Genomic DNA, 24,487 nt, shown 5'->3' with positions numbered 1-24,487 from the left:
CTCAAACTACTATGTAGAAAAGAAAACAAAGACACTGAAACTCAAAGAGTACTGGGATTCCTACATGTGGGCAGCTGTATTCTTTTTGAACTTTGTTCTCATGTCACTTGCTGTTTTTCCCCACAGGTATTCAAGATCATATAACATATATAAAATATCTAATTTTAAGATACTATCTCTCCATATTCAAGGCAGACATCCAAGACTCCCTCAAATTTAACATGGTCAAAGCTTAGTTTGATTATGTTGTGACAAGTGATTTACCCTCCCCAAATACAACAACAGTATTTTTGTTTACTAAGGGTCTAAATTGTGCCGCCTGAATTCTTCTGAGAATCAAGCAAAACAGAAGTCTATAAGCCAATATGTGGAAATATCACTAATGTTGCCCAAAACTCTGTGTTCACTCTCAGAGTTGAGTTTCAAGAATTCTGTCAGAGCCCTGCTGAGGCAGGCTGAGGGTGCCCCCTCCTGCCCTCATGCAGCCAGCACGGACAAGACACTGTGCCTTCTGCTGGGGGACTGCAGGAACAAAACCCACCTCCCCTTCTTCACTATACCACCAAACCCTCAAGCTTTACAAATCAATCTTGCTCACAAGTATATTCTTAGAGACAGTATAAAAATACGTACATCTTCACTCCATTTTAAACAAGGTGTACTTACTTTTTTCCTGTCCAGTCGCGGTGCCACTCTGCTGTCCTGAGAATCCGACTGATTGATTTCTGGATTCGTATCCAGTAGCCTTTGCATGGCTCGATCGCGATCAAAGGCCGTTACATAAAACAGCATTTGGCGGGTATCAAATGGGAAGAAAAATGGGCTGTAAAGGGCATTGGATTAGTCAGCTGTGTGCCAAGCAGCATCTCTGAGCAGCATTTGGTTTAAAACACAACAGAAATGTAGTCTGTCTGAAATTAGTGCTTTACTACACACTGTGGTGTAAGCAGCTTCCAAAGGAAGCCCTCCAGAGCACACTTTAGTTTCAGTTACAATGTTTAGGAAGAAGAGTCTAGAGAAATGCACTAGATGAAGAAGACACAAAAAGTTCCAGAAACTTCTAACTCTTCTTGAAAAATAACTCAAGATACTTGAATGCCTTGGCTGTGCAAAGTTTACATCAGAAAATAAAAATCCTTGGTCACTACTGTTGTACAATTAATAAATCTAACAGATCAAAGATTTTAAGCTCAAGATCCCATATGTGGCAGCACGAAGACATGAGAACCTGCCTACAGCAGCACCAGTATTCTACCTTCCACCATTTGCAAAATTACTTAAAATGATCTGTGAAACTTATTTTATCACTTCCACTAGTCTCAAAGGCACGTGTATGTTAACAGTGTGGTCCTCCACTGGCATTAAGTGAAAAGGCAGTTTTATTAACAAATACCAATGTTTAAGAATATACATTCATGCTCATCATCTGTTATCTGGAACTCTTATGAATGAAGTTAGAGATCTTATTTTTAAAATGAAAAGCCAAAGAGTTTCTCCAAAGTACCTATTTCTACAGTCAGCTCTCACCAATATTGCTGCAATTAACAAGCTTGAGAAATCCAAGAATATCAATTCTGATTTCTCATTCTTTCAAGTGCAAGAGCTTTACAGCTTGCACTCTGTATCAAGATACTACACAGTGCTATACACATAGCTTTATATAAATTATTTTGATTCTTTTATCAGTAATGATAAACATATCTTCCTTTGTACCATACTGAATATGCCAAGATAAATACAGTGATATGGTAAGAATGCCATTAAGCAGTTTAACAGGAGAAAAAACATCACCTGAATAATCAAAATTTCAATGGAAAACCTTCAGACTCCTCAGAAACTCCTGTAAGAAGTGGTCCAAACTTTGCAGCTGGTCTGTCCCTCAGAATGTGATTTAAACTATCAATATAGGTGTAAACATCCATCCAAGTGTCACTATGTAACTTGGCAAGATTTCTGTGACTCCGTTTTGCACTCTCAAGAGTCAAGTAAGCTATAAAGCACCTGTGCTGCTCAGCCAAGATTCCTGCTGAACTGAAATTAGAGAAACTACACAGCAAATAACTCATACCATGTTTTTCCAAGTTCTGTCAGCCAAGTCGGGATGTTTCCTGTCATAATCACCAAGGGATCCTGAAGCTGCCTGTTTGCTTTTGCTGTCAGTTTACTGTTGATAAACTCTGAGGTTGGAATTATCTCCTTGCAGACTGCATTCTGATTTAAATAAAAGCAATGTATTTCTAGTTAGAGAAATGCTGAAAGAAATACCAAGTCTTTGTTCAAAAAGATTTTTAATGCTTCTAATTTGCTTATCATGGAAAGTAAAAACAATTTTGATTGCTGTTTGTTCATCCAGATTCTAAGACATGAAATAAGGACTCCATAGATTTTTACTACTCATTTTCTTTTCAGGAATAATGTTGGTCTTTGAACTTAAGGAAGGAGAAAGCATGGGAATTGTGTTCAATACACCATGGAGGAAGTATGACTGACTGTAAGAAATTACAGCCTTCATCTTATCAGAAGTTAGAGAAACATGTGGGGAAGACGGCAGTATTTGCATTATTCTTTCTTCTTGAGGGGCAGCAGACATGGGGAAAAGCTTATTGAAGATATTACAGATTGTTCTGTCCTGAACCAAGTATCAAAATGATTTTAAAAGTGCTCTACTCACATCATACAAGTAATACCAGTATCGACTGATAGCATGTAAAACTCTCAAAAGAAGAATAACATCTAATGAGGGGTCTTCAAATGTTATATTTTCAGGTGGAGTAGATATGAGGTAAATTTCCAGAGGATTTAATACCGAAGGGCATACACCATCTAGCAAGAAAAAACAACATGTTAGCAAAACAATTCAATCAGAAGATTTAATTATTAGGAGCCTGGTAGTATTAGTCATGGCATTCACTTAACTACAACAGTTTATTTAAACAATTCAGTACATATTTTTAGTTTTAATATACAGATTAATATATGCTTACTATTTTTATACTATGCTTGCATTTAAAGTGTCTGTAAACACTCTGAAAGTTCTGAAAGGACAGACAGGAAATCTAACATATTAGCAAGACACCTCACTCACCATGCCACAATTCATCATGTTTTTTAGAATTTCTAGGGGAGGTTTTTGTGGGAGCAGTTTGTGCTCTTCCTCTTTTACCACCAACACAGTCCTTATTGCCATCTTCATCCTCTCGCACAGGTTTGTACCTACAAAGTAAATGGAAGTTAAAAATACACTTTTGAAAAGCTAACTTACAGGGAAACAAAAGCACTTTTAAAGGTGCTAGTTCTCAGATTACCACAACTTTACTTGAATGACAATTAAAAGCAGAAAGACAAGAACACTGCACTGGGATGTGATGCAGCCTCAGAAGAAAAGTGTTTCACAGGGGAGTCAAAAATGGGGACCCTTCAGCTCCATGAACTGGAAGGAGAGAAGGTGAATGTATAAACAAAACCCCAAAGTGACTGAAGTTAGAGTTAAGTTAGGTTTTGGGGTTTTTTGTTGTTGTGTTGTGGTTTTTTATTTGCTTCCTTTTTTCTTTACCATGGTTAAATGGCAAAGACACTGCTGAACATTTAGATGTTTAGCACAGTTGTGTGTCAATGCGTCTGGCAAAGTATGGCCAGGGAATACATTCACCTTCACAGCAATCAGCTAGGAAAATTAGTAAGAAGTTGACCCTTGTGCACATTTTCTACTGTTTGTGGTTAGTTACCTAACACTAAGAATGGTTCCTCCCCATCTGGCAGATGTCATTTAAAATTTTCCATTTCTTGTTCAGCAGCTTTACTAACGAGCTAGAAAGAACATCAGGAGCTAGCAATGAATTCTTACTACGTTTTAAGTATCTCAAGCACATCAGGAAATAAAAAGCTCCACAGTTTCCTTCCACAGGAAGGAAAAAAAAAGTCAACAGACAGCTATATTCCAATTTTTTTAATGTATATGCATCTAGGAAACTGGGTAAGTTTTTCTCTAGGCAACTTACCAAATGGTGTGCGTTTTTGTCCAAATCCCAGCTCTTCCCAACGGGTTGCTTTCATCATCTGTAGACTCCCTCTCTTCCTCAGCTTGCAAACTGTACTGCCTGACTGCTTGATACACAGTCATATTGTATGGCAGTAAGTGATCTCCAATGTAAAACTGAAGTCTATGTCTCACATTCCCTGAATTTAAGAACTGAGCAGCCTGAACAAAAAAAAAAAAAACCAAACCAGACAAGTTAGGAAACTTGTTGCATAGCTACTCGTTAAGCCACTCCGCAACTGCTTCATCCCCTTAACTCCCAGAACAAAACCTTACCAAAGATTCATCTATTTCTTCATCTGACCCATCATCATCACTATCTTCATCATCTTCTCTAACTCTTCCATAGCCTGACGCAATAGAGAAGAAAGATATGCTCATTTGCTTTTTCACATGAAATGTAACAATGCTTTGGTACTCTCACTGTTATAACTTTGAAAACTTTAAAACAGTTCTAAAATACATCAGTTAAAAACAGTTAGATTCAGAATTGCTAGAACAAATTTCAGTATTGACACCTGGCATCAAAACTGCCAAGCTACAGCCAGTGTGACAGTAAAGCAGAAATACTTCTCTTAGTATTTTGATTGAACTGTTTCCAACATGAGAAAGTTTGTCCCAGAAAAGGAAGGCTCTCTACAGCTTTAGTCTCCTCCCTTAAGAGCAAGATACATTTATATAGGTAACTTCCACTTGTCTTCAGCATAATTCTCACAGGTCTTTACACTGACAGGAGGAACTGTTCCAAAAAGGAAAACACAAGAGACTGTATAATATATAAATACCTCTAACTACAAGGTATCTTTCAATGGCTTGTACCAAAGCCAGAGGATCAATCTTCACAGGTCCACCTTTCCACTGTTTCACATTAGCACAATCTGGATGTCTTTGTAGTTGGCATTTTAATTGATGTGTATTGAAGAATTTTAAAGCTTGGGATCCTCTGTTAAGAGAAAAACTCAAAATAATTTGTGAAAAAAAGTTGCTACACAAAGAATCTAATAACCAGAATTGCATTAAAAATGCATTAAAATAGGCTTATACATGCATTTATAATTTCACTTGTTCAGAGCACTATCTGTCAGACTATTTCTCAAAAAATAAGCAACTACGGCTTGGATAAATAGATTAGAAGTTTTCTTCTACAAGAACACCAGAATCCAAGTAGAACAAAATCTGGAAGCTACAAGAATTGAGAGTAAGTCCAGCCTGAGGTCTGATTACAATATGGCCTATAGTGACCATCTTTGAAATCTGAAGTTGTTCAGTGGTCAGCTGATGGCACAGGAGATTTAGAGCTGCATTTACGTGCAGTGAAACAAGGATCAGAAATGGGCACGGAAAATACAAGTATTGATTTCCATGGTTTTTTTTTCCATAAGGACCTGAAGAGAAAACCTGAAAGCTCTTGGCTTTTTCTTGCCTACTTTATATACACATTTCACCTCATCAAACTGCCAATACTCAAGCTAGCTGGTTTTATACAACAAGCCTCTTATCTTGCACTGCTTCTATTTCCAGGTGCTAGTAAAAGGCTACCAAAACTTAATGCCTCAAAATCCTCATTGACATAATCCACAGTAAAACCAGCAAACAATCCTACCAGCAGTCTGGCTTCCCATGTTTCATTTTTCATCAAAAAGAACAGCAGGATTTGGCTTCTATGATTAGCAGCTTTTTAATTTTGGTAGTTATCCAACTTTTTACAAAAATAATGTATATAAGGAAGCATTCTGAGATTAGACAGTAGATACTCTTGCAAAAGCCAGTATAGAGACAATAATTTCTTCTAATAAGAAATCTGTGTACTCTATTCATTCCTATTGATTTTAAGTTTCACAAAATACAAGTACAAATTTTAATGTTAGTTAGATTAATGCGACAGTGTGGAACTCCAATACATCCAATTTAATGGATGTTGTGTCACCATTAGTGACAAAAAAATCCCTCCACACTACCTTGCTACCTAAGACATAGAAGACCTTTGGCATTTCTAACTTTAAAGAAGAGTTTTTAAAGCTCCTCCCCTCAAGCTGAGCTTTAAGCCAGCACCAAAAAATACTTTCAGAACTTACACTCAACTTGTACTGAAAAAGACTTCCTGTTATACAACGAAAAAAAAATAGTCTTGACTTATTGAAGTATAGAAAAGCAACTGTAGACACAGGTCTTTAGTACTCAGATTTGTTACTTAAAACACAACTGACAAGCTGGATTCCAAATTTATTCTGTATCTTAAGACTCAGGGCAGGTCTACAGCTATTTTAAACTCTACTGACAGCCAAGACTTATCACTTAATCCACTACAATCCCAGAGAACAGAACCTATACAAATAACAAAGTTTAGCACTGTAATACACTCCCTGCAATTACTCTGCTAAAAACCATCAGTGTCCAAACAATAGATTGTTTCTTTCCAGTATTTGTTTTATGGTGAAAAGGAAGACATTTGGATTTTTAAAGGGTAAATTTAGAGATTGCATTTACTCTACCATCCCCAATTTATTGTCTTTAACAGGGTTACAAGTTTCCATCACCTCCTCTTGTGTAATGGTATTTCTACTTGCACTTCTCCTTTTAGTGTTGTTTGAAACAAGTTTTGGAAAATAAAGCTTCCCAAAAAACTGTTACCTGAGCATTAATCCTTACCTGCTCCCTGTTCCATTTCCACTAGGGAAGTCATGCACTTTAACAGGAAACTGTTCCATCTGACTGAGGCAGTTGTTCATTTTATGGACTAATGCCAACAAAGGTGCATTTTCTAATGGCTCTAATCTTCCAAGGGGCTCTTCTCCGGGAAGCTGAAATATAGTCCAGTCTTTTAGTTACCTGCTTGAATTAAGCCATCTTAAACAATTTATATCATAAACTAAGAATCACTGCTCTCACTGAAAGCAGCGCCAGTATCAGGATGACTAAACAACACAAGTTTATGAAAGACCTGTTTCAAAGAATGTACTTTTCTCTCCAGGTTTCAACTGAACAGCCCTACAGATTTTAAGCATTCACCCTTAACCATGAGCAATAAGCTTTTTGGAAGTTTGAGTTATCTACCTTCCTCTCTTCCACTTCAAACTTCTTCCTTTCAGGACAGGACTAAATACTACAAGAAACTAGTATTCTAAGTGGTAAGATTACTATCCAAACCCTGTATCAACTTCTTAAAAGACAGAAACAACTTTTAAGTTGTTCAAGACAATTGGCTATTTTGGCATTTCTTCCACTGCTGTGTGGTATTTTCTGTAATTACAGGGTATTCAAAAAAGTTCATGGCCTATAAAGACATTGAAAAATGTGAAAGCTGCAGTGTTATATAGCTTTGACATAAACAGAACATTCTTTCTGTATTCCACCTTTAAAATGAGTCAACACAGACCCGGCTAGATGGCTTTTTGAGAAATAAAATTTGAGAGAAAGACAACTAAGAATGCCAAAAAAATAAACAAGAAAACTTACTGGAGAAGAAAAAAATACATGAAGAAATCTTTTCAATCTGATATCCCTGCTAACAGCATCTTTTTCACTTTTAGATGTCAAATAAAGCAGCAGTTGTTTAACAAACCCACTATGCTGGATTTCAAATGAGGAGACGTCAGATTCCGAGACAATGCTACGGATTTCTACAAGGCACTCTGTTCCACCATCCACCTGAAAAATATGAAGGTAGTATTTTACTACCCAGGTATTAAAGGCTTAAGAAATGTTATTTTTCTTTCTATTGCATGGAAAGCTCTATGGGGAGGGGGAAAAGGGAAATTCTGGGGCATAAAGTAACTCAATACAAGCAGCAAGGGCAAATAATCTGAGGATAAGCACTTCTCTATTCAAGGAGAGACATTCCAGGCAACATCTACATTTCCTCTACTTTGAGAGAAATGCAAGGTCCCATTTTCTCATGCAAGGTAAAGATAAGCTCCACGCAGGGGTGCTTTTTGTTTAAAAAAAACCAAAAACAAAAACCCCCCAACAACTCAGATTGGTATATATTTTATGTGACATCTGTGTGGGAGAGAGGAGGAGGGAAAGTTCCATATCTTAATGATTGCTTAGATCAGAACATAACTCAGAACGTAACTCAGCTCTTGTGCTGCTTTAGAAGTTACGTGTTTAGACCACCTACCACGGGCCACAGTAGTCTGAAAAGTTCTGAAGTTCTTGACATGCTATCAGATTCACCCCAATCTGTATTTTTTCTATCATTTTAACAAAATGCTGCTTCCCTCTCTTTCTCCCCTCAGACTCAAAGTTCTTATTACAAACTGTACTGTTCTTTAAGAATAAAGTCAATCCCTAACACTTAGCTGTAGAACTTTTGAATGTGAAATAAAATGCTACGCAAGTGACACATTGCTAGGACTGATCTTTTATCATAAGTGATTTGTGTCAAAGCTTACATACTCATTCTAAAAAATTACACCAAGTCATAATGACTCATAAGTCAAGTCAAGAAATGACTCCCCATTCCAAATAAGTTTGCCACTTCTAACCTGGAGGTTGAGTTGTTCAGTTGCAGTGCAAAGTCTCTGTAATACATTTAGTGCAGGATTGCTTCCATCCATGTTTTCAGAACTAAAATAATGTTCTACAAATTTATGGGCTTGCTCCTTAATCCAGCCCTTTATTTTTTCTCTGTAAAGAAGCACACGAAAGGCATTTAGCCACATTGAGCATTTGCATACATCAATATTACAAGTAAATACAGCCTGAGTGTAATTTTCTCCATGTTAAATAGCAGTCATGGAAAACCCTTTGCTTTCATACCAACACAGTCAAGTACTTTTCTCCACAGATCACTTCTTGCATAATTCTTCTCAGTTCTCCAATTTTTCCCCACCACGCAACTTAATATTTTTAAGATGTTATTTTCTCTACTTTAATTCCTTGATTCTTTTTCCAGAATTATTTCAACTGTGGTTAAGATCAAATTTCTTTCTAGGAGCTACTTAATCACCTGATCATAGTCAACATCTGTTACAAGTATCATGATTTTTTTTTGTGTTACCTGTTATTGGAAATGGTATCCTTGGAAGCAGCCCTTGCAAGACCACTTACTCCTGCTGTTCGTGCTGGTTCAATATTATTACTGTTGGACTGTGTGCTTAATCTTCCCCATGTTTTAGGATTTAAACTTGCCAAGAAAGAAGATTTAGGAGACTGAGTAGTTGTAGGGCTTTTAGCTGGAGGAAGACAAAATTTAAGAGAATCAACAGGTTTATTACAGCAAGCTCTTTTTGCAGTTTATAAGCTTACTTTAAAAGGAAATAAAAGTCTGGTACTTTGAAAATTATTTACCTTGATTGTCTACTTTGTCATCATCTCTTGGAGGGGAGTATTTTGGTCTCCTTGGCCCTCGTTTTGGCAGTCTTTTTCTCTTTAGAACATCACTCAGTCGTCTGCCCAAAGTTTAAAATAAAGTAACTTATTTCCACCCATGAACATATTCATGCACACACCCATCCCTTAGTTAAAGAAGCAAATAGCCAACTACTTCCCTGAGAATGAAAAAACAGATTCCATCCCATAACAAGGACATTCCCTGCTCTAGGAGAAGGGCCCTCAACTCTGTAATTGACAGGACAAAGTGACTACTTGGTCCAGAAAGAAAGGGTTTTGCTGGCTGTCATCTTTCTATTATGAGCAGCCAAATGCAGCCAGAAGTAACACTAAATAGAGGTTTCTCACAATTTTCATGCTTTAAGTGTAACCATCTGTTCATTAATTTAGTTGAATACACTTAAAAAGGAAAAAAAAAATTCCACAAATCACCACTGAATAAACACCAACCAACATTGGATATTTGACATGCCTCTCCTACAAAAGCCCAGAAAACACTTCTTCAACAATTTGTGGCATTTCTACTCGTCAATCACTACACTTCACAAGTTCACATATTTCATTTCTGGTTTGAAGTGACAAATATGTGACCTTTACAATAAAAGCAAACTAGTAATTTATTCCTACACTGTATTTTAACTCTACAAGTGTTCAAAGTGAGTGACTTCCAACAAAACAAGGATGATTCTTTTTTCTCCAGTCTCCAGCAGAAAGGAACCATGCACCTGGTTCTGAAAGAACCACTGTCCTCAACAGTTAGATGAAACTAAAGCTGTTGCTCCTGGTATTCTCTCAAAACAGAAAATTATGTAATGTAACTGAGACATAACTATCAGGTCACTAGTTTGTTTTTTTTCTCTCAAATATTTAATATAAAATGAATCAAAACTACCTGTTGAAAAGTTCAACACCGCTCCAATTTAGTTCTCTAGAGGAAAACACCACAGAAAAATGCAGATAATGTGGGCAGCCCATACCACTCTAGAATTTTTTTTAAAAAACAATATTAAAAAAAACCCTAAAGACAAAACCACACAAGAAAGCACCAAAGCCAGAGCAAACAGATTACTTTTCAGCAAGTGCACTTACCCCTGTGGGCTCAGATCCAAGGAATCCTCCCGGCTGTGCTGTAAGCTGGGAGAGCCCAAATCTGCAGCTGCATTGCTGGCAGCAGTGGCTGTCCCAGTACTTATCATTGTAGTGGTGCCCAGCGTTCCTGATCCATTAGTGCATACTTTTGGGGGGCTTGTTAGCAAAGCCTCAGACTCTGCCAAGTTTTTCACTTGGTGCATCACCCCTTGGAGAAAGAAGAAATCTTTGTTTGGTGGGTTGGTCTGGGGTAGGGGGAGAGGAGGGGGTGCTACAAATGTGGTGGCAGCAACAAGGGGGTTTGAAAACGTAGAACTGACTGTTATCTGAACCTCTGCTTTGACTGTGGCAGTATTTGCTCACCCCAACCATCAATACTAAGTTTTGAAAGCAGTTCAATCTTTCCTTCAAAATGTTAACCTACATAGTTTAAAAATAAAAAATTAAAGCCGTATCAACAGCAGCTAAAGAAACCCCAAGCACAAAGACTTCCTGCCAAAGATTCATCAGTTTTCTCCAGTAAGACCTCCCATGTAATTTCAGTGAGCCATCTTCAGCCTAAGTGAGTTCACTAGTAGCTAGTAAGCCTGTACAAACTTGCTTCAGATTCTGAAAACACAAGCTGGGCTCCTCCAGAGTCTGGGTCAGCTCCTCCCTTGTAATATGAGAACAGCTTGCACAGATTTGCCTTTATTATTCAAGAACAATATTCAATTTTTACAGCTTGGGGAGAGTGGAGACACGGAGTAAAGGATATGGATTCTCCATACACACATTTTTAAAATATTACATAAAGAGGTGACGAGGAAAAAAGAAAAACACGACTTACCTTCTCTTCTGAAGTAAACACTAAAAATGTCAGGTAACTTTTGCATTAAAATCTCTGCCATCTGCAGGGCTCCAACTACTATCTTAAGGTCTTGACTCGACAGCATGGAGGCAATATGACTAAAACAGATAATTTATTAGAGTTAGCTTTATCTTCTTTTGGTTGGTTTTTCTTTTAAAATCAAGTCAGTTATGTTCCATACATAGCACTGGAGACTGAAAGCAAACATAAGGCTTTTATAAAAGCTACAAATAAGAGGACCGAAACAGTTCTTTTCCCATCTACATCACTTTTACCAAGTTTCAACATGGCATAAATGAGTCTCCTATAAACACAGTGTTATGAAACTCAGTACTGTCTTTGAAAAAATATTTAGTTTATTTTCTAGCTGCATCCTTTTATGCAGATCCCCAACTTCATGTGTAACATGTAGGAGAGGTTTAATGAATAAAACCAGTTGAATGCAATGAGCATCTGTTATTGTTTTAGAAATCAAAAAAGCAATAAAGGGTAATATTAGACACTACTTGTACACACAGCCAGAGGCCATGTAAGTTTCTAGTGCGAATGCCTAGCGTTGGCAACTACTGCAAAATCTATGATGTAAAAAAATTTCCTGCAGAGCTGGCAGCCTCAGCTTTTGGGAAATGAAATTTTAAAAGTATCCTTTTCCCCTAAAAGACATGATTCAAGAAAAGTAATCACAAGTTTGAGCTGTAAGCTCAAAATTAATTTCTTTCACAGCAGTTAATGAACCCACCTTGAAACAGCATGGTTTTTCAGCACATCCTTCAGAAGTTCAGCATCAGCAAAATAAATTATCCTAAGAATTGCTCTAAGGCACTTGTGTCTAACAGCAGGTCCAGCTGAAGAACTATATACTTCATAAAGAACACCAAACAGTGTTTTGATAAAGGATTTTGCCAGTTCTGGGTCCTCTTTCATTAACTGTGCTCGAGCATCATCCTTCTTTAATTCCGAATGTCCACCTGTGAGAAAGTATGCAACAAATCACTGTACAAACCTTTGCATCTCTGCTCTGATGGTTACTTTTTTTGTTAAAACTTATTTAATTCAGCTCTTGGATTGAAAAGACAAAATTCAAAAATCAGAAGTCAAAATGAATCAGTAGGTACAAAACCTCCTCTTTCAAGGAGCTCAATCTTTATTTCTTCAGTTTTCTTTTGTATTTTTATATTTATAGTAAGAAGGCCTCACAGAGACTTTGTTAAATAAAAAAGCTGTATGAATAAAACTGTTTCAGAAATCCCAAGCCAGGAACACTCCCAGCTCCCTCCCAGTTCGATGCATTTTCAGGTCCCAGGAGGAGTTTACATGTTAAAAAGCACACATGTCAACAGAATGAGTTTTGTTATGAAGCTTTCATCATTCATGTAAATCAGAATAGGTAGATGTTCCACAGAAGCTGTAAGAAATTTAAGAGTTAAGCAGTAAACTGCTCCACAACCCAGCATAAATGAGCCACAGCTAGAAAGCTCAGGTGTTTCCTGAGCGGTACTTACTAGTGTTTGTATTGGCTAAAGGGTTTGGTTTTCGCTGAATGGCACGGGCTGTTCCAGTATCCTCATTTATTTGCTGCATAGAGTTAAAATCAATAGTATAGACACGCCCAAGCGTAGACAGGCTGATCTCATCCTCACCAACCTGATGAGCTGCCTAAAACCAAGGAAGAACTTAAAGTTAAGAAATCCCTAACAAACAGAAAGCTATATAAAAGGTGAGGAGAGGGATAACACAGTAGGAAAAACAATGACTGACAGAAATATAGTAAGAACAGTGATTAAGAGCTTTGGTATGGCTGAAATAGTGTAATATTACAGGAGGATGTTTGAGGAGATTTGTGTTTCTCACTCAGAAAGATCAAGAGTGATATTTTCAAAGACAGAGAAAGCACTCAATTCCCTATACAACCGCACGCAGATTTGAAAAGCATCACCACACAAATGTGTGGAATTACTACCTCTATTATTCGACTATCAATCCTGTTATAGGGATGCCAGAGACCCCTGTCATCTCGCCATTGCCATATTGCACCATCTGTATTTTGTGCATTTCCTTTCTTTAGCATAGTATCAACAGCAAAGATTCCCTCTTTTGGCAGGCAAGGCATCAGTTCACTGTAAAGAACATTAAAACAGTATTTTACTAGAAGTATACAATGAAGTCCATCTAAGCTGAAAACTGTTTGCCTTATTTTAGTGAAGTTAAGGATTTTAACATACCAACCAGACCCAAAACCTAGGGGTGCAAGACTTACCAGATAAGAGAAGTAAGTTCATAAAGTTCTTGAGGACTTCTTGGAACAAGGTCAATTTGTTCTTGACAACTCCCATTTGAGGCTCCACAAAGGAGGAAGTGAAGCGTTTCTGCAATATCTATAAAAATTATTATTCGTGAGACTGCCTGTATCAGCTATGGACTCCATTTTCTGTTGGACACTACACGGAAGAGTTACTGCCCAAAGCAAACAGACAGTGGACAGTACGACAAAAGCCATCTCTTTGAACACCAAGAGATGTGTTGGTTCTCAGGTCTGCGGCTTGTGGCTTTTTTGGGTGTGTGTTTTTTCCTTTAAGGGCTAACTAGGGGAGAAATACCTCTCAATATACAAGACACAGAAGAAAACGGAAACATACAGGGCAGTTGAAGTGGTAAGTCAAAATTTATGAGACGGAACAAAGGAAACAAGTGACAACTAAGACAGCTATGTAGCAGTTACTTTTGTTAATGGTTTCCCCTAGAGGATGTACTTAAAGCACATGGCTCCCCCACATGGTAAAAACTAAGAAAATAATTATTCAGCTTGGGTTGGAATGAGAATAGTTTGTGCAGCCAATACAGACTCAAAATTAGGTGACCACTGCAGTGACAATACCTAGAACTAGAAAACGGATAAAAAACCCCTCTAGATAAAATTTTTCAAGAAGTTTAACTAAACTTTTTATCCCAGAGGAAGCACAGTAAGAGAGAAAAATTAAAAGAACCGAATATTCATATAATCAAGTGCACAGAGGTCCATATCAACTGTAGGCATTAACGTGAACAGCCCCCTAGAACATGGAAGAGTAAGAACTCACTTTGCTTCATAAGCTGGACTGCAAGTGTGGGGCAGTTGGAGCACATCAGGGAGAACATGCGCACCACCATGATGAACATTCCTGAGCTTAGGATAGGAGGTGTCACGACCAAGAGCTGCTGGATATTTGTTAACAAGTCCTTGGAAGCAACCTGCTGCAACAAGTTCTTCAGGAGGGAACAATAAGATGGCAAACATTAGTCTTTGAAAAGTAAGCCCTCAAGGGGTACGGGGTGGGGGGAGAACAAAAAATGCACCCCCATCTACACTCTCACCTCCTCATGCTGGAAGTTGTCCACTAGCCGTGCAAAACAGAGACAAGTGCTTTCAACAGACTTTTTGTCCTGTTATAAAAAAGTTTAGTTGAAATTGAAATATTTTAACTTGCATTAGATCATCCTGTCATTTTGAGGCATTCATAAAATTTCACCAAAATGGCCAGTCTAAACACATTTTACAGAACATTACAGCTCTGACTGTTAAATTCACTGACAGTCTAAACTAACCTCCTGATAGAGCTGTGCTACCTACATATTCCCTGGGAAACACCCTCACTATGCAACATAAAAACTTCAGGGATCCTTTAGAGATGAATAAATTCATCTCTAACATTCTTTTTTGATTCTCCAAGGACAAAACAACAGGGTAAAGAGCTACAAAAAGCCAAAGTAACAGGAGACATAGATAATGAGCAGGAGTGAAGGCTACTGTTCTACAGACTACATGAAACCTGATTTTGGTATTACGCAGCACAGCCAAAAGAGCAAGAGAGACTGCTCTGAAAATAGCTCTAGTTAAAAGTTCAGTGAAATGCTCAAAAAAGTTCATCTGAACATAATAAAATACTAACAGTTAGGGTGGCTAAGCACTGGAAGAGGTAGCCTGAGAGATTAAGTCTCCATCCTTGAAGATACTTAAAAAAAAAATTAATAATCAGCTGGACATGCTCATTCTCTGCTCTAGCTGACCTTGCAGGGGAGCTAGCACTAGATAACCGAGAGCTCTCTTCCAACTTCAACTACTCTGTTAAGAGCTAACTCAAGATTCTTTTCCAGAAAATTTCCACTTCAAAATTTCTTGAAATCTTCCTTTGGTGGGTTATAGCTTCTCTTCAGAGAGCAGGAATCAGTACTTGTCCCTATTACTGGTGAGAATGGTGCTGTTTCTACAGTACAATCTAAAGCTGTCATTTCTGACTTCTTATAAGCTACCTCAAAGATTCAAGCAGTCTTTCAGCAAGATGATATAGGCAAAATTAAGAATAGCACAAAAATACACAAAACTATTACCTGGAGACTTCCATTTAGTTGCATTTATTAACAAACAAAATATTTCTCCTTTTTCATCTTTTTAATAGGGATCTGCTAACCAAGCAGGTCACCAAAAATCTCTTTTGGTGCACCAGTCATTGTAAGTGCTTATTTACAAATACAGCCGCATTGCAGGATATATAGCCCTCATGAGCCCCTTGATTTCAGATTTGTCACTCCAAACTACTGTGCAAGAGAGCAGGGACTTTTTAAAAATGCCATAAACCCTCCCAAAAAGTTAAAGCACAAAAAACCCACAAAAATTTAAACTGTTCGGAGTGGGAGAGAACGTTGCAACTCATTTGTTAAGAAAAAAATAAAACCAGTAATGCTACTGGACTTCTTTACTGATATCCTTGCTCTTACAAGGACTACAAAACCACTTTTACTCATGCTTCAAGGTAAAGTACCTTATTTGTCCTGCTTTATAAAATGTCATGTTTACAGAAACACAAAAGGCCCATATGTACATTGGGATATCACAACTTGACAGTATAGAAACTTAAAGTCAATTATCACCCTGCATAGGCAAATAATACACAGCAAAGAACCAAGCATCTGGAGCCATCTTCAAACAACCTTCAGATCAAAATCAACACACTCCATTTTTTAACAGCTTCTTACCTGATGGGTTAACCTTTGTGTTAGCAGTGGCAAAGAGTCTGCCACAAAGTGAAACTCATCAGGTGTTATACTCTGGCAGCAGTTGGCAGCAATAGCTAGTGCATTCCTTTGTGCATTTATACTGAAGAATTCCAGATAGAGCAAACAGTCTGCCAACCCACCCTATAACAAAACAAACAAACATTTTCACTCTCAGTACTACTAAAGTCACAGAAAATTGTTTTCTTATTTCATTGTCACAGAAGATGACAAAGATATAAGAACTGGTAGAGGCAAAAATATTTTTTTTTATTTTTACTTACTGCCTGCAGAATGGCTTTACTGTGCCTGCGTGACAACATTTCCAGGGCTGTAAGCGCCTGCTCTGCCACATCAATGCACTGGATAACTTGCAGCTAGAAGAAAACCAAAAAGCTTGTAGATCAATTTCTAAACCAATTTGCAAGAATAATCATCTTGATTAACATTTGGACATATAGCCTCTGCTAAGACAAATACAGTAATGAAGCCAGTTCTGACCAAGCCTACCAGTTCAAAGCTACCTCAGCCATGGAGCTACTCCAAGAGGCAACAGCTCATATAATTACACATTTTTTATGTTTGCAACATGAATCCAACAAAAAGTTTTCAGTGAATCAGAGAGCGCTTTTCAGTAAGGGTGGGAGCAAAGATTAAGCCTGGCTTTAGAAGCTTCTCATGCATTTTATATTACATTGTAAGCCATGAAAGAAGCCACCATCTTAATGGCACTTCCTAAAGTTAAAACAAAAGATAAAATCCTCTCACACTATTTTATCACTGTTTTGATTTCATTTTACCTTTTCCAAGAAGACAGGAATTGCATCTACCACTACAGCAGATGATCTGGGAAGTGCTTCCATCATGTATGTTAAGGCCCGACATGCATGATTCATCTATTAAATACACAGATATTTCATTTTAAGTTCAGATGACATTTTTATATTTCAAAAGTTTCTTAAATATTACGAACTACTTACAATGTCAAAATTGTGCTCCATCTGCAGCAGTGTTATCTGTTTAAAAAGAAAAGTATTGTTTGTTTAGAAAACTGTATCTAGATACCATAAAAAAGGTATACATCACTACTGTAGCTTCTGACTTAGGATTTTGAATGTTGCTAAGAGTTCCAAAAGAACTACTGCCTATTCTTGCGCTATTAAAAAATTAATAGGACTATCAAAATTTAGCAAAACATCCTCTCAAAACGAATAATAAGATAGACAGACACACCTACACCCACTTTTAAGTAAAAAATATAAATAAAGATTTAATTTAAGCAAGATATTGAGTGAGATATTACATCCTCCAATAGAAATCTGAGATTAAATCTTTACCAAAGCTGGTACAACACTCTTGACTGGAAATCCTCCTAATGTTTCTTCATTTCCCATAACCAACAGCTGGCACATCTCAATCACTGCCTGTAGCTGCTGACTTTCATCAGTGGCTTGGAGACCTTGTAAAAGCTGTTGAGCTTTAGAGCCTAGATATCCAGAAAAAAAATTTAGGAAAGAAGGTATTAGAAAGTGTTCAAGAGAACTGTTATGCCATACTTCTGCCAGAGTGGAAGACCAGAGATAGTTTGTTTTCCTCTGTATTTGTAGTTTCATTTCCTTTCTCTGTCATAGAAAGGGGGAATAGGGAAGGGAGACAAAAATCTCACTCTTGGCAGCCTTTCCAGTGCAGACTGGTCAGCACAAGGAGTCCGCCACACTGCTCACCACAGTCATCTTGCCAACCTACAGCAGGTGCCAGAGCCCAAACCATCCCGCCTTTGTGCAGCAAAGGACTTTGCAACACCCCCCAGATAATACAGCACATGGAGCACCCATGAGACCCCATCCTCTTCTTGGCATGCAGTGTAACAGGCTGCTTTTGGCTCTCCTGGGAAGCCAAACAGACCTGGACTGGAAGGTACACACCTTATCCAGCTGCCTAATGCAGACCTGGTAGAACAAGTCTAAGCACCCATGTTCTCACTGACACAATGCCTGATGGAAATTAATTCTGTCTGAAACCCAAGACACTTTTGAAACTAAAGCCAACATAACTTAGAACTGACATGTAATTGTTTTAAAGCTAGCTTAAGCCTTTGTTTAAAGCTAGCAAAAAACTCAAGGGAGTTGGAGAGGTCTTTTGTTAAGCAGCCCATCATGCAAAAGAAAAAGATAAGGAGGGGTGAAAAGGCAAGAACCCTCCCTTCCCCACCTAGAAGGGAACATTAAGATGCCCCAAAAGAGAAAAGCAAAGAAATACAGCTAAGGCAAATTTCTGCTCCTTATAGGAAGACAAGCAAATTAAAATTGTTGACCAGTGGTCTAGTACTATCATGACATACAAGTCTCCAACACGTAAAATATTATATTAAACTATGAAGCTAATACAAATATTAGATTTACTATTGGCTGAATTCTACTAGTCTGGAAGTGGAAAGAATTAAGTCAAATTAGACAAACTTTGCTTACTAGCTCCACTTCCAATTGTCCTGTGGAAGAGCTGCGACATCCGAGGACCAAGAGGGCCAAACAGGTGAGGAGGAAGACCCCTAGCCTCTAATAGAGCTAAAAGCAAACAGAGGATAACAGCCATTGTCAAAGCTTCTATGTATATTTTTAAAAGCTTAAATTCCGTGATGTTACCATTTAAGACTACTAGAATTTTGATACTTTGAGAGCTAGGATTAGATGACTGCATCTACCTCAATTTAAAAAAAAAAAAAAAAACCCATCCAAAAGATGACCTTTAAGGAACAAGTAACTAATTTTTGTTTCTATCAGAGCATTAAGGTCCTTTACGAAGTCACCCGCTGAGTTTCCACAGTTGTGTGTTTCACAAAAGTAATCTGGTCTATTAAACTGTTATAAGCCTACAGCCAGAACAGCAGATACATCAGCAGTTAATTTCAAATCTGAATTCAAACTATATAGGTTAGATAGGTTAAGCTTATCGTCATGTTTTCAGGATCTGTAAGCACTACTAATCTGAAAAAAATGACACTGAAAAACAGTTTCACGGCTTTATTTGCTGATGAGAAGGAGAGGGAAGAACTCTGCTAAGTATTAGCGGGTTTCTTTTTGACTGATTTGCAACACTTCACAGTACTGTTACTTAAGCTGAACTAAGTGGGTGATTCTGGTTTTTATTGTAGCAACCATGACTACTGCTGATCAGTACAATAATCATTAAAGGGAAAGCCAATTTAGCCCAATATTCCTAATGCAAACCGATTTTTACTGAGAACTATAAGCAAGTGAACTGATACTGACAGGACTCACTTCCACATTGAATATCCAGATTAACAAAAACCTATCATTTGCAAGGGAGATCATGATCTCAGGACTCCCTGCACTGTAGTAGCAAAATCATTAGACCAGTTGCAGGACATGCAAACTGAGTTTATACCTGTCATACTCTCTGGTTTTGAGAGACCAGAGTCTTTAGCCCAAGCACAAAAGCAAGCATTTCAAGAACATTCAGGTTTTTTTGGTCAAAGCTTACAGCAACATGGGTATCAATGACAAGCACAAAAAAAATGTTATCTAGAAGCAGGCAGAGTATAGTAGGCCTAACCTGGCCTCTAAACTTAAAACATGCTTGCAAAGAGTATTTTCATATTTGAGCTTACACACTTAATAGGACTGAGTTCTCAGTTCTCTCCCCCCTCACCTCCTCCTAGAAAATCATCAATAGTAGTGTATTAAACACCATTTAAATGAATAAGGATACTATCCCACCCCCCCAATTCTTGCATCTTTTGTGAATTAAGGCTTGTCAATCCCTACTTCAGAATTAATGTAAGCAAAAACACATTCACAGACAGTGAAACAAAATACAACCTTCCCACTGAATGTCATACAGAGTTTGTGCAGGTGTAGTTATTTACAGGCTGCTAACAACCAAAAATGTAAATTAATAATAACTTTTATACCTTGTAGTCTTCCCATCTCAGAATCATCTGACTCACTTTCTCCAGAAGTTGTCATACCTACAGCTCCAGCAACAGAACTAGAAGCTAAAGGAACATCAAGAGATTAATACAAGTTACAGTGTTTTTAGAGCCATAAAACTCACCATCAAAAGCATGCTCTGCATTTAACATTGCCACCAGCAAACTCCTGTACAACTTTCATGTTAAAACAGACCAGTCTGAAGGTCTAGTACTTTCCAAAAGCTGAAGAGAACAGCTTTATCAACACAAGATAATGAAAGAAAATAGAGCCAGATGCATAAAATTAAGTTTTAGACAGATTTACCTGTATCCTTAATAAATGTATGCTTTTCTTAACTGAGTATTATGTTGTACTTGGTTTCCATTACTTCTTTTTGTACTCAGGTAGCCAGCGCTAAGCATAGAATGTTTAGTATTTTTTACCATTCAGCATAATTACTGAACAGCTCCTTTAACTCACTAATTAGGACCAGATGATAAAATTATCATCTGATAGGACTGTGACAAGTGACAAAATTGAATTCGGTCACAAATTTCTCCAGTACAGACATGCTTGCAGTTTCAACAGAAAATTTGGGGAATATTTATGAGTAGGTTACACAGAGCTTTTACAGGTAAATGCATGCCTTCTGTATTCTGAACAGATTGATGTCTTTTCAGTTGGTGGTTATTTTATGTAGCATCAGCTGAAGTTACTTTTTAAAAAAGTAGCAGAAGCTTGAAAACCAACATCCAGATTACTGGATATAGTTTGGATACTACAAAAAGCATAACTGAAACATGTACCAAGTAGCCAAGAAATCACAATCAAATCACTCAAAAACCTGCCACCATTATTTACCAGCTTAAATAATTTCTCTTCAGAACTTAATCCATTTAACTATTTTTAAATGCAAAGAAGTTTATATCAGCAACTATGCAAAAAATTCTTCAGCTGGAATTTCTTCTTACCTGCAGCTCCCTGGGGAGGCTCATCTGTTCGTGCAGCTGAAGAGTTAACTCCATCCTGGTTGTTGTCAGGATCAGCCATCTTCTCCTGTCGGCGAGCTTCAGCTGCTCCTCTTTTGCCCAGGCCAGAGCCTCGCCGACTAAAGGTTCAAAAAACAAAGTTTCAGACCTTATGAACTGAGACAAGAGATTTATTAATGTAAGCCTGCTAAAGACTACATGATGTTCATGTACATCACTACCACAACATTGCACAAACGAGCAATTAGTGTACAAATCAATCTTCACAAAATTATCCAACCCTTCTCCACTCCCTGCCCTGCACCATGGCCATGATTTGTTTACACTAAGGCATCACAGACAGGTCCTTACACTATACCTTTCAAGACCAGCCAATCTACGAATATATAACAGTAAAAATGAGCAAGCTTAAAGTGACTGTTAGCTCTAAACCATTTGAGAAGGCTGATGATAGAGTAACCATCTTTAAAGGAAGTTCTGAACTACCGAAAGCAAGAAGAGGACTCTGACATTCAACTTGGTTTTCAGTGTCAGAACAAGTTTGAGAAGATGAGCCTATTTAGATTTGCAGTTTCAAACACTGCAGCCTTTATCACTACAAATACATATGCCTACAAAGTATATAGTCAAATTCAAATGCACACTTAGCAACAGAATCAAGACTTCAGAAGTGTTTTTTTTCAAACGGTGTGGAAGAGGGAAAAGAGGATCTGCTGGAACTACGAAACACAGTCTAGGCATTAGAACAAGAAAAAAGCTTGTTAAGGCTTCCTACATCTAGTTCCAGAATATATGCAACTACAGAAGTTTATTGCATCACAGGACACATTAACTATCTCCCCCTCTTTACTCTACCAGGTGTTTAAAATTACTAATTCAGGACTACTTCTCCTCTGCACCAGGAAGTACATTAAGTACTTACATACAGTTCAGATGAAACTGCTAACAAGCTGAGTCAGCTTAACAGTGCGCTCCATTAAACAGACTCCTATGTGGTACCATGAAGTCCTACTTTTCAAAACAATCATCTCTTTTACTATTCATGATGGACAGTAGTTGAGCACTACTGTCTGTGTTAAGTAAGTAGTTCAGCACTACTGTCTGTCATCTTAAACACCTCCCTAATGACAGGATTACTTAAGTTTGTGATACTGGCTTTGGCTGTTTCTCTCCCTCCACCTACACAGCTGAGGGACTTCCTGGAAGTCTGATGGTGACAAATTCAATGTGCTATCCATGGTATCAGTGTAGAGTAATCCAGCAGGTCTGAAAAGCTACAGCTACTTTTACAATAGCCAACTAAAAGATAGACAAGGCCAATTTTCATGCTTGAAAATGACATCAATACCAACTCACTGCAGTAATCAGGTTTCATTTCCCTAAGTTTTACCTGGTGCTAGCACAGGAGCCCGTGGTCTTTTGCCGTGTGCTCCGCCGTAAACTGGGGAGCTCAGCAGGTGGTGATTCACTGCGCTTCTTTGTAGATTTTCTTAGACCTGTGCAATATGTAAAGAATTAAGAGTAAATCAGTCTTTAAATACACAGCAGTTCTACAAAGAAATCAAACTTTTGCATACAGGAAACTTCCACGTAGAACAGCTTCTATGTAAGAATCACAGTAAGTCCACATCGATTTTAGTCAGCTTACACTGAACTGCTATACCAGGAAAAGGAAGGGTCAGGCATTTACTTTTACTCATTATTTTGAGTTAAGTAATACTCCAAGTTTTTATGTAGGCACCTTTTCCTAAACTATACACTACAGCTATAGAAGATAATCTTTCTCATGCTAAACAGATATCACATTATGTGATACAAGTGCATTATTTCCATGTTCAAACACTTAAAAGATAATGCTTTAGCCGTAAACAGAAAAAAAATTCCCATTTTGAGAGGGAAGCCAGTGGTGGTTGCAATCTCAGATTTTAGACAGTTTTACTCACACTAATATGGCTTAAACATAACTGTCTTAAATCAGAACCATGCTCCCCTCCAGGAGTCAAGCACTGTCAGCGCTGAGATCTATCACATATATTATTTGTGTTCCTATTTCAGCTATACCACTTCAGCCCCTCTTACTGTCAGAAGGCCATCCTTGATGTAAATAATCAAGCACATCCTCATGGCTTTAGAAAAGGAGTTCCAGTGTTTAATTTACAAGTATTTGCACTGTTGAAAACTGACCCAATTGATACCAATTTGCTCTAGGTTTCAAAGCCATTGTTCTGATAACATCCCACCACAGAACCAGGTTAATCTTAAACACACAACATCCCCATGCAATACAACATTCTCAGCAAGCTTACTCTCAGCTTAAAATATCCCACGGCAGCTTCCAAAGCAGAAAACTGGTAATTTAGGGTGAAAATTAAAAATTTTTATCAGGCCTAGTTTGACATTGCAGTGACCTCACACACACCCCTCCACAATAACTTAACAAAATAAAAGAGAACATCATAACATCAAATTCAGATATATTATTACTAGAACAGATGTAAACAATTTTGAAAAGAAAGTTAGATCACTGCTCCCTCTTCTGGCAACAAAGCAGAAATAAAACATACTTTAACATGCAATGTGTTTGAGTTCAGAAGTTATCAAACTGGCTCCTGCTTCCTTAATCCTAAAACATTCCAGGAATGCAGAGCTGTGGTACTGAGGGATGAAATGCTAACTATGCAGCTTCTGACTGGATGTTCAACTGAAAAGGAAAAGTGATCTAAAAAGCTATGGCTGTTTTGGCCTATAGTGTATCCTTTCAAACAACACTGCATATTTGACCCAGAGATACAATGCTGTGTGCAGCTCAGTTCCATGCAGATGAAGGTTAACCTGATATTCATGTATTCACCACACACCTGGCTTAGCAACTCAAGAAATTTGACAACCTTAAGAAAACAACAACATTCTGAATTTAAAAGTCACGAAGCACTGAACTGAAGCAGGCCAGTCACTTCAATTTCCAGACAGTCTGTACATACAGAATATAACATAACTTTTTCAAACATTCACAAAGAAATGGCATTTTTACTACATATGCTTTGAAACCAAAAATATAAGTTGAAGTGACTACAACACAATGACTCAACCTACTTACATACAGTATATGTAATACTTGGGGGGGTACATGTGACAGGAGAAAACATGTCATAAGGTAGAGATACAACACAAAAATAATTTGAAACAGTTGCAGCAGGATCTCATGCCATAGTTAATCTTCTCAAGGACT

At 37.7% G+C, this 24,487-nt stretch overlaps 1 protein-coding gene across 8 annotated transcripts in view; it reads right to left on the bottom strand.

The window, feature by feature from the left end:
- Positions 1–24,487, bottom strand: part of TRIP12 (thyroid hormone receptor interactor 12) — an 80,662-nt gene that overhangs the window by 11,795 nt on the left and 44,380 nt on the right. For 6 of the 8 annotated variants that reach the window (XM_085069553.1, XM_085069550.1, XM_085069555.1 and 3 more), the window contains 29 exons: positions 22,649–22,754; positions 21,241–21,377; positions 20,269–20,352; positions 18,806–18,901; positions 17,675–17,823; positions 17,318–17,353; positions 17,138–17,233; positions 16,622–16,714; positions 16,320–16,481; positions 14,661–14,729; positions 14,387–14,552; positions 13,567–13,684; positions 13,270–13,426; positions 12,812–12,965; positions 12,049–12,277; positions 11,289–11,407; positions 10,460–10,667; positions 9,329–9,429; positions 9,039–9,213; positions 8,524–8,665; positions 7,493–7,684; positions 6,686–6,837; positions 4,822–4,994; positions 4,313–4,386; positions 3,999–4,198; positions 3,086–3,213; positions 2,672–2,823; positions 2,069–2,211; positions 667–823 (listed from right to left, as the gene is read on the bottom strand). In XM_085069553.1, the coding sequence (XP_084925679.1) occupies positions 667–823; positions 2,069–2,211; positions 2,672–2,823; positions 3,086–3,213; positions 3,999–4,198; positions 4,313–4,386; positions 4,822–4,994; positions 6,686–6,837; positions 7,493–7,684; positions 8,524–8,665; positions 9,039–9,213; positions 9,329–9,429; positions 10,460–10,667; positions 11,289–11,407; positions 12,049–12,277; positions 12,812–12,965; positions 13,270–13,426; positions 13,567–13,684; positions 14,387–14,552; positions 14,661–14,729; positions 16,320–16,481; positions 16,622–16,714; positions 17,138–17,233; positions 17,318–17,353; positions 17,675–17,823; positions 18,806–18,901; positions 20,269–20,352; positions 21,241–21,377; positions 22,649–22,754 (3,968 nt within the window). The remainder of the gene's footprint in view (positions 1–666; positions 824–2,068; positions 2,212–2,671; positions 2,824–3,085; positions 3,214–3,998; positions 4,199–4,312; positions 4,387–4,821; positions 4,995–6,685; positions 6,838–7,492; positions 7,685–8,523; positions 8,666–9,038; positions 9,214–9,328; positions 9,430–10,459; positions 10,668–11,288; positions 11,408–12,048; positions 12,278–12,811; positions 12,966–13,269; positions 13,427–13,566; positions 13,685–14,386; positions 14,553–14,660; positions 14,730–16,319; positions 16,482–16,621; positions 16,715–17,137; positions 17,234–17,317; positions 17,354–17,674; positions 17,824–18,805; positions 18,902–20,268; positions 20,353–21,240; positions 21,378–22,648; positions 22,755–24,487) is intronic. The other 2 variants (XM_085069554.1, XM_085069556.1) reach the window with 2 other exon arrangements.

Source organism: Lichenostomus cassidix, chromosome 9, assembly GCF_008360975.1.
Source record: "Lichenostomus cassidix isolate B80296 chromosome 9, HeHo_3.0, whole genome shotgun sequence".
Classification (NCBI taxonomy): Eukaryota; Metazoa; Chordata; class Aves; order Passeriformes; family Meliphagidae; genus Lichenostomus; species Lichenostomus cassidix.
Note: the sequence above shows the minus strand (reverse complement) of the source record. Positions and strands in the feature narration are given on the sequence as shown.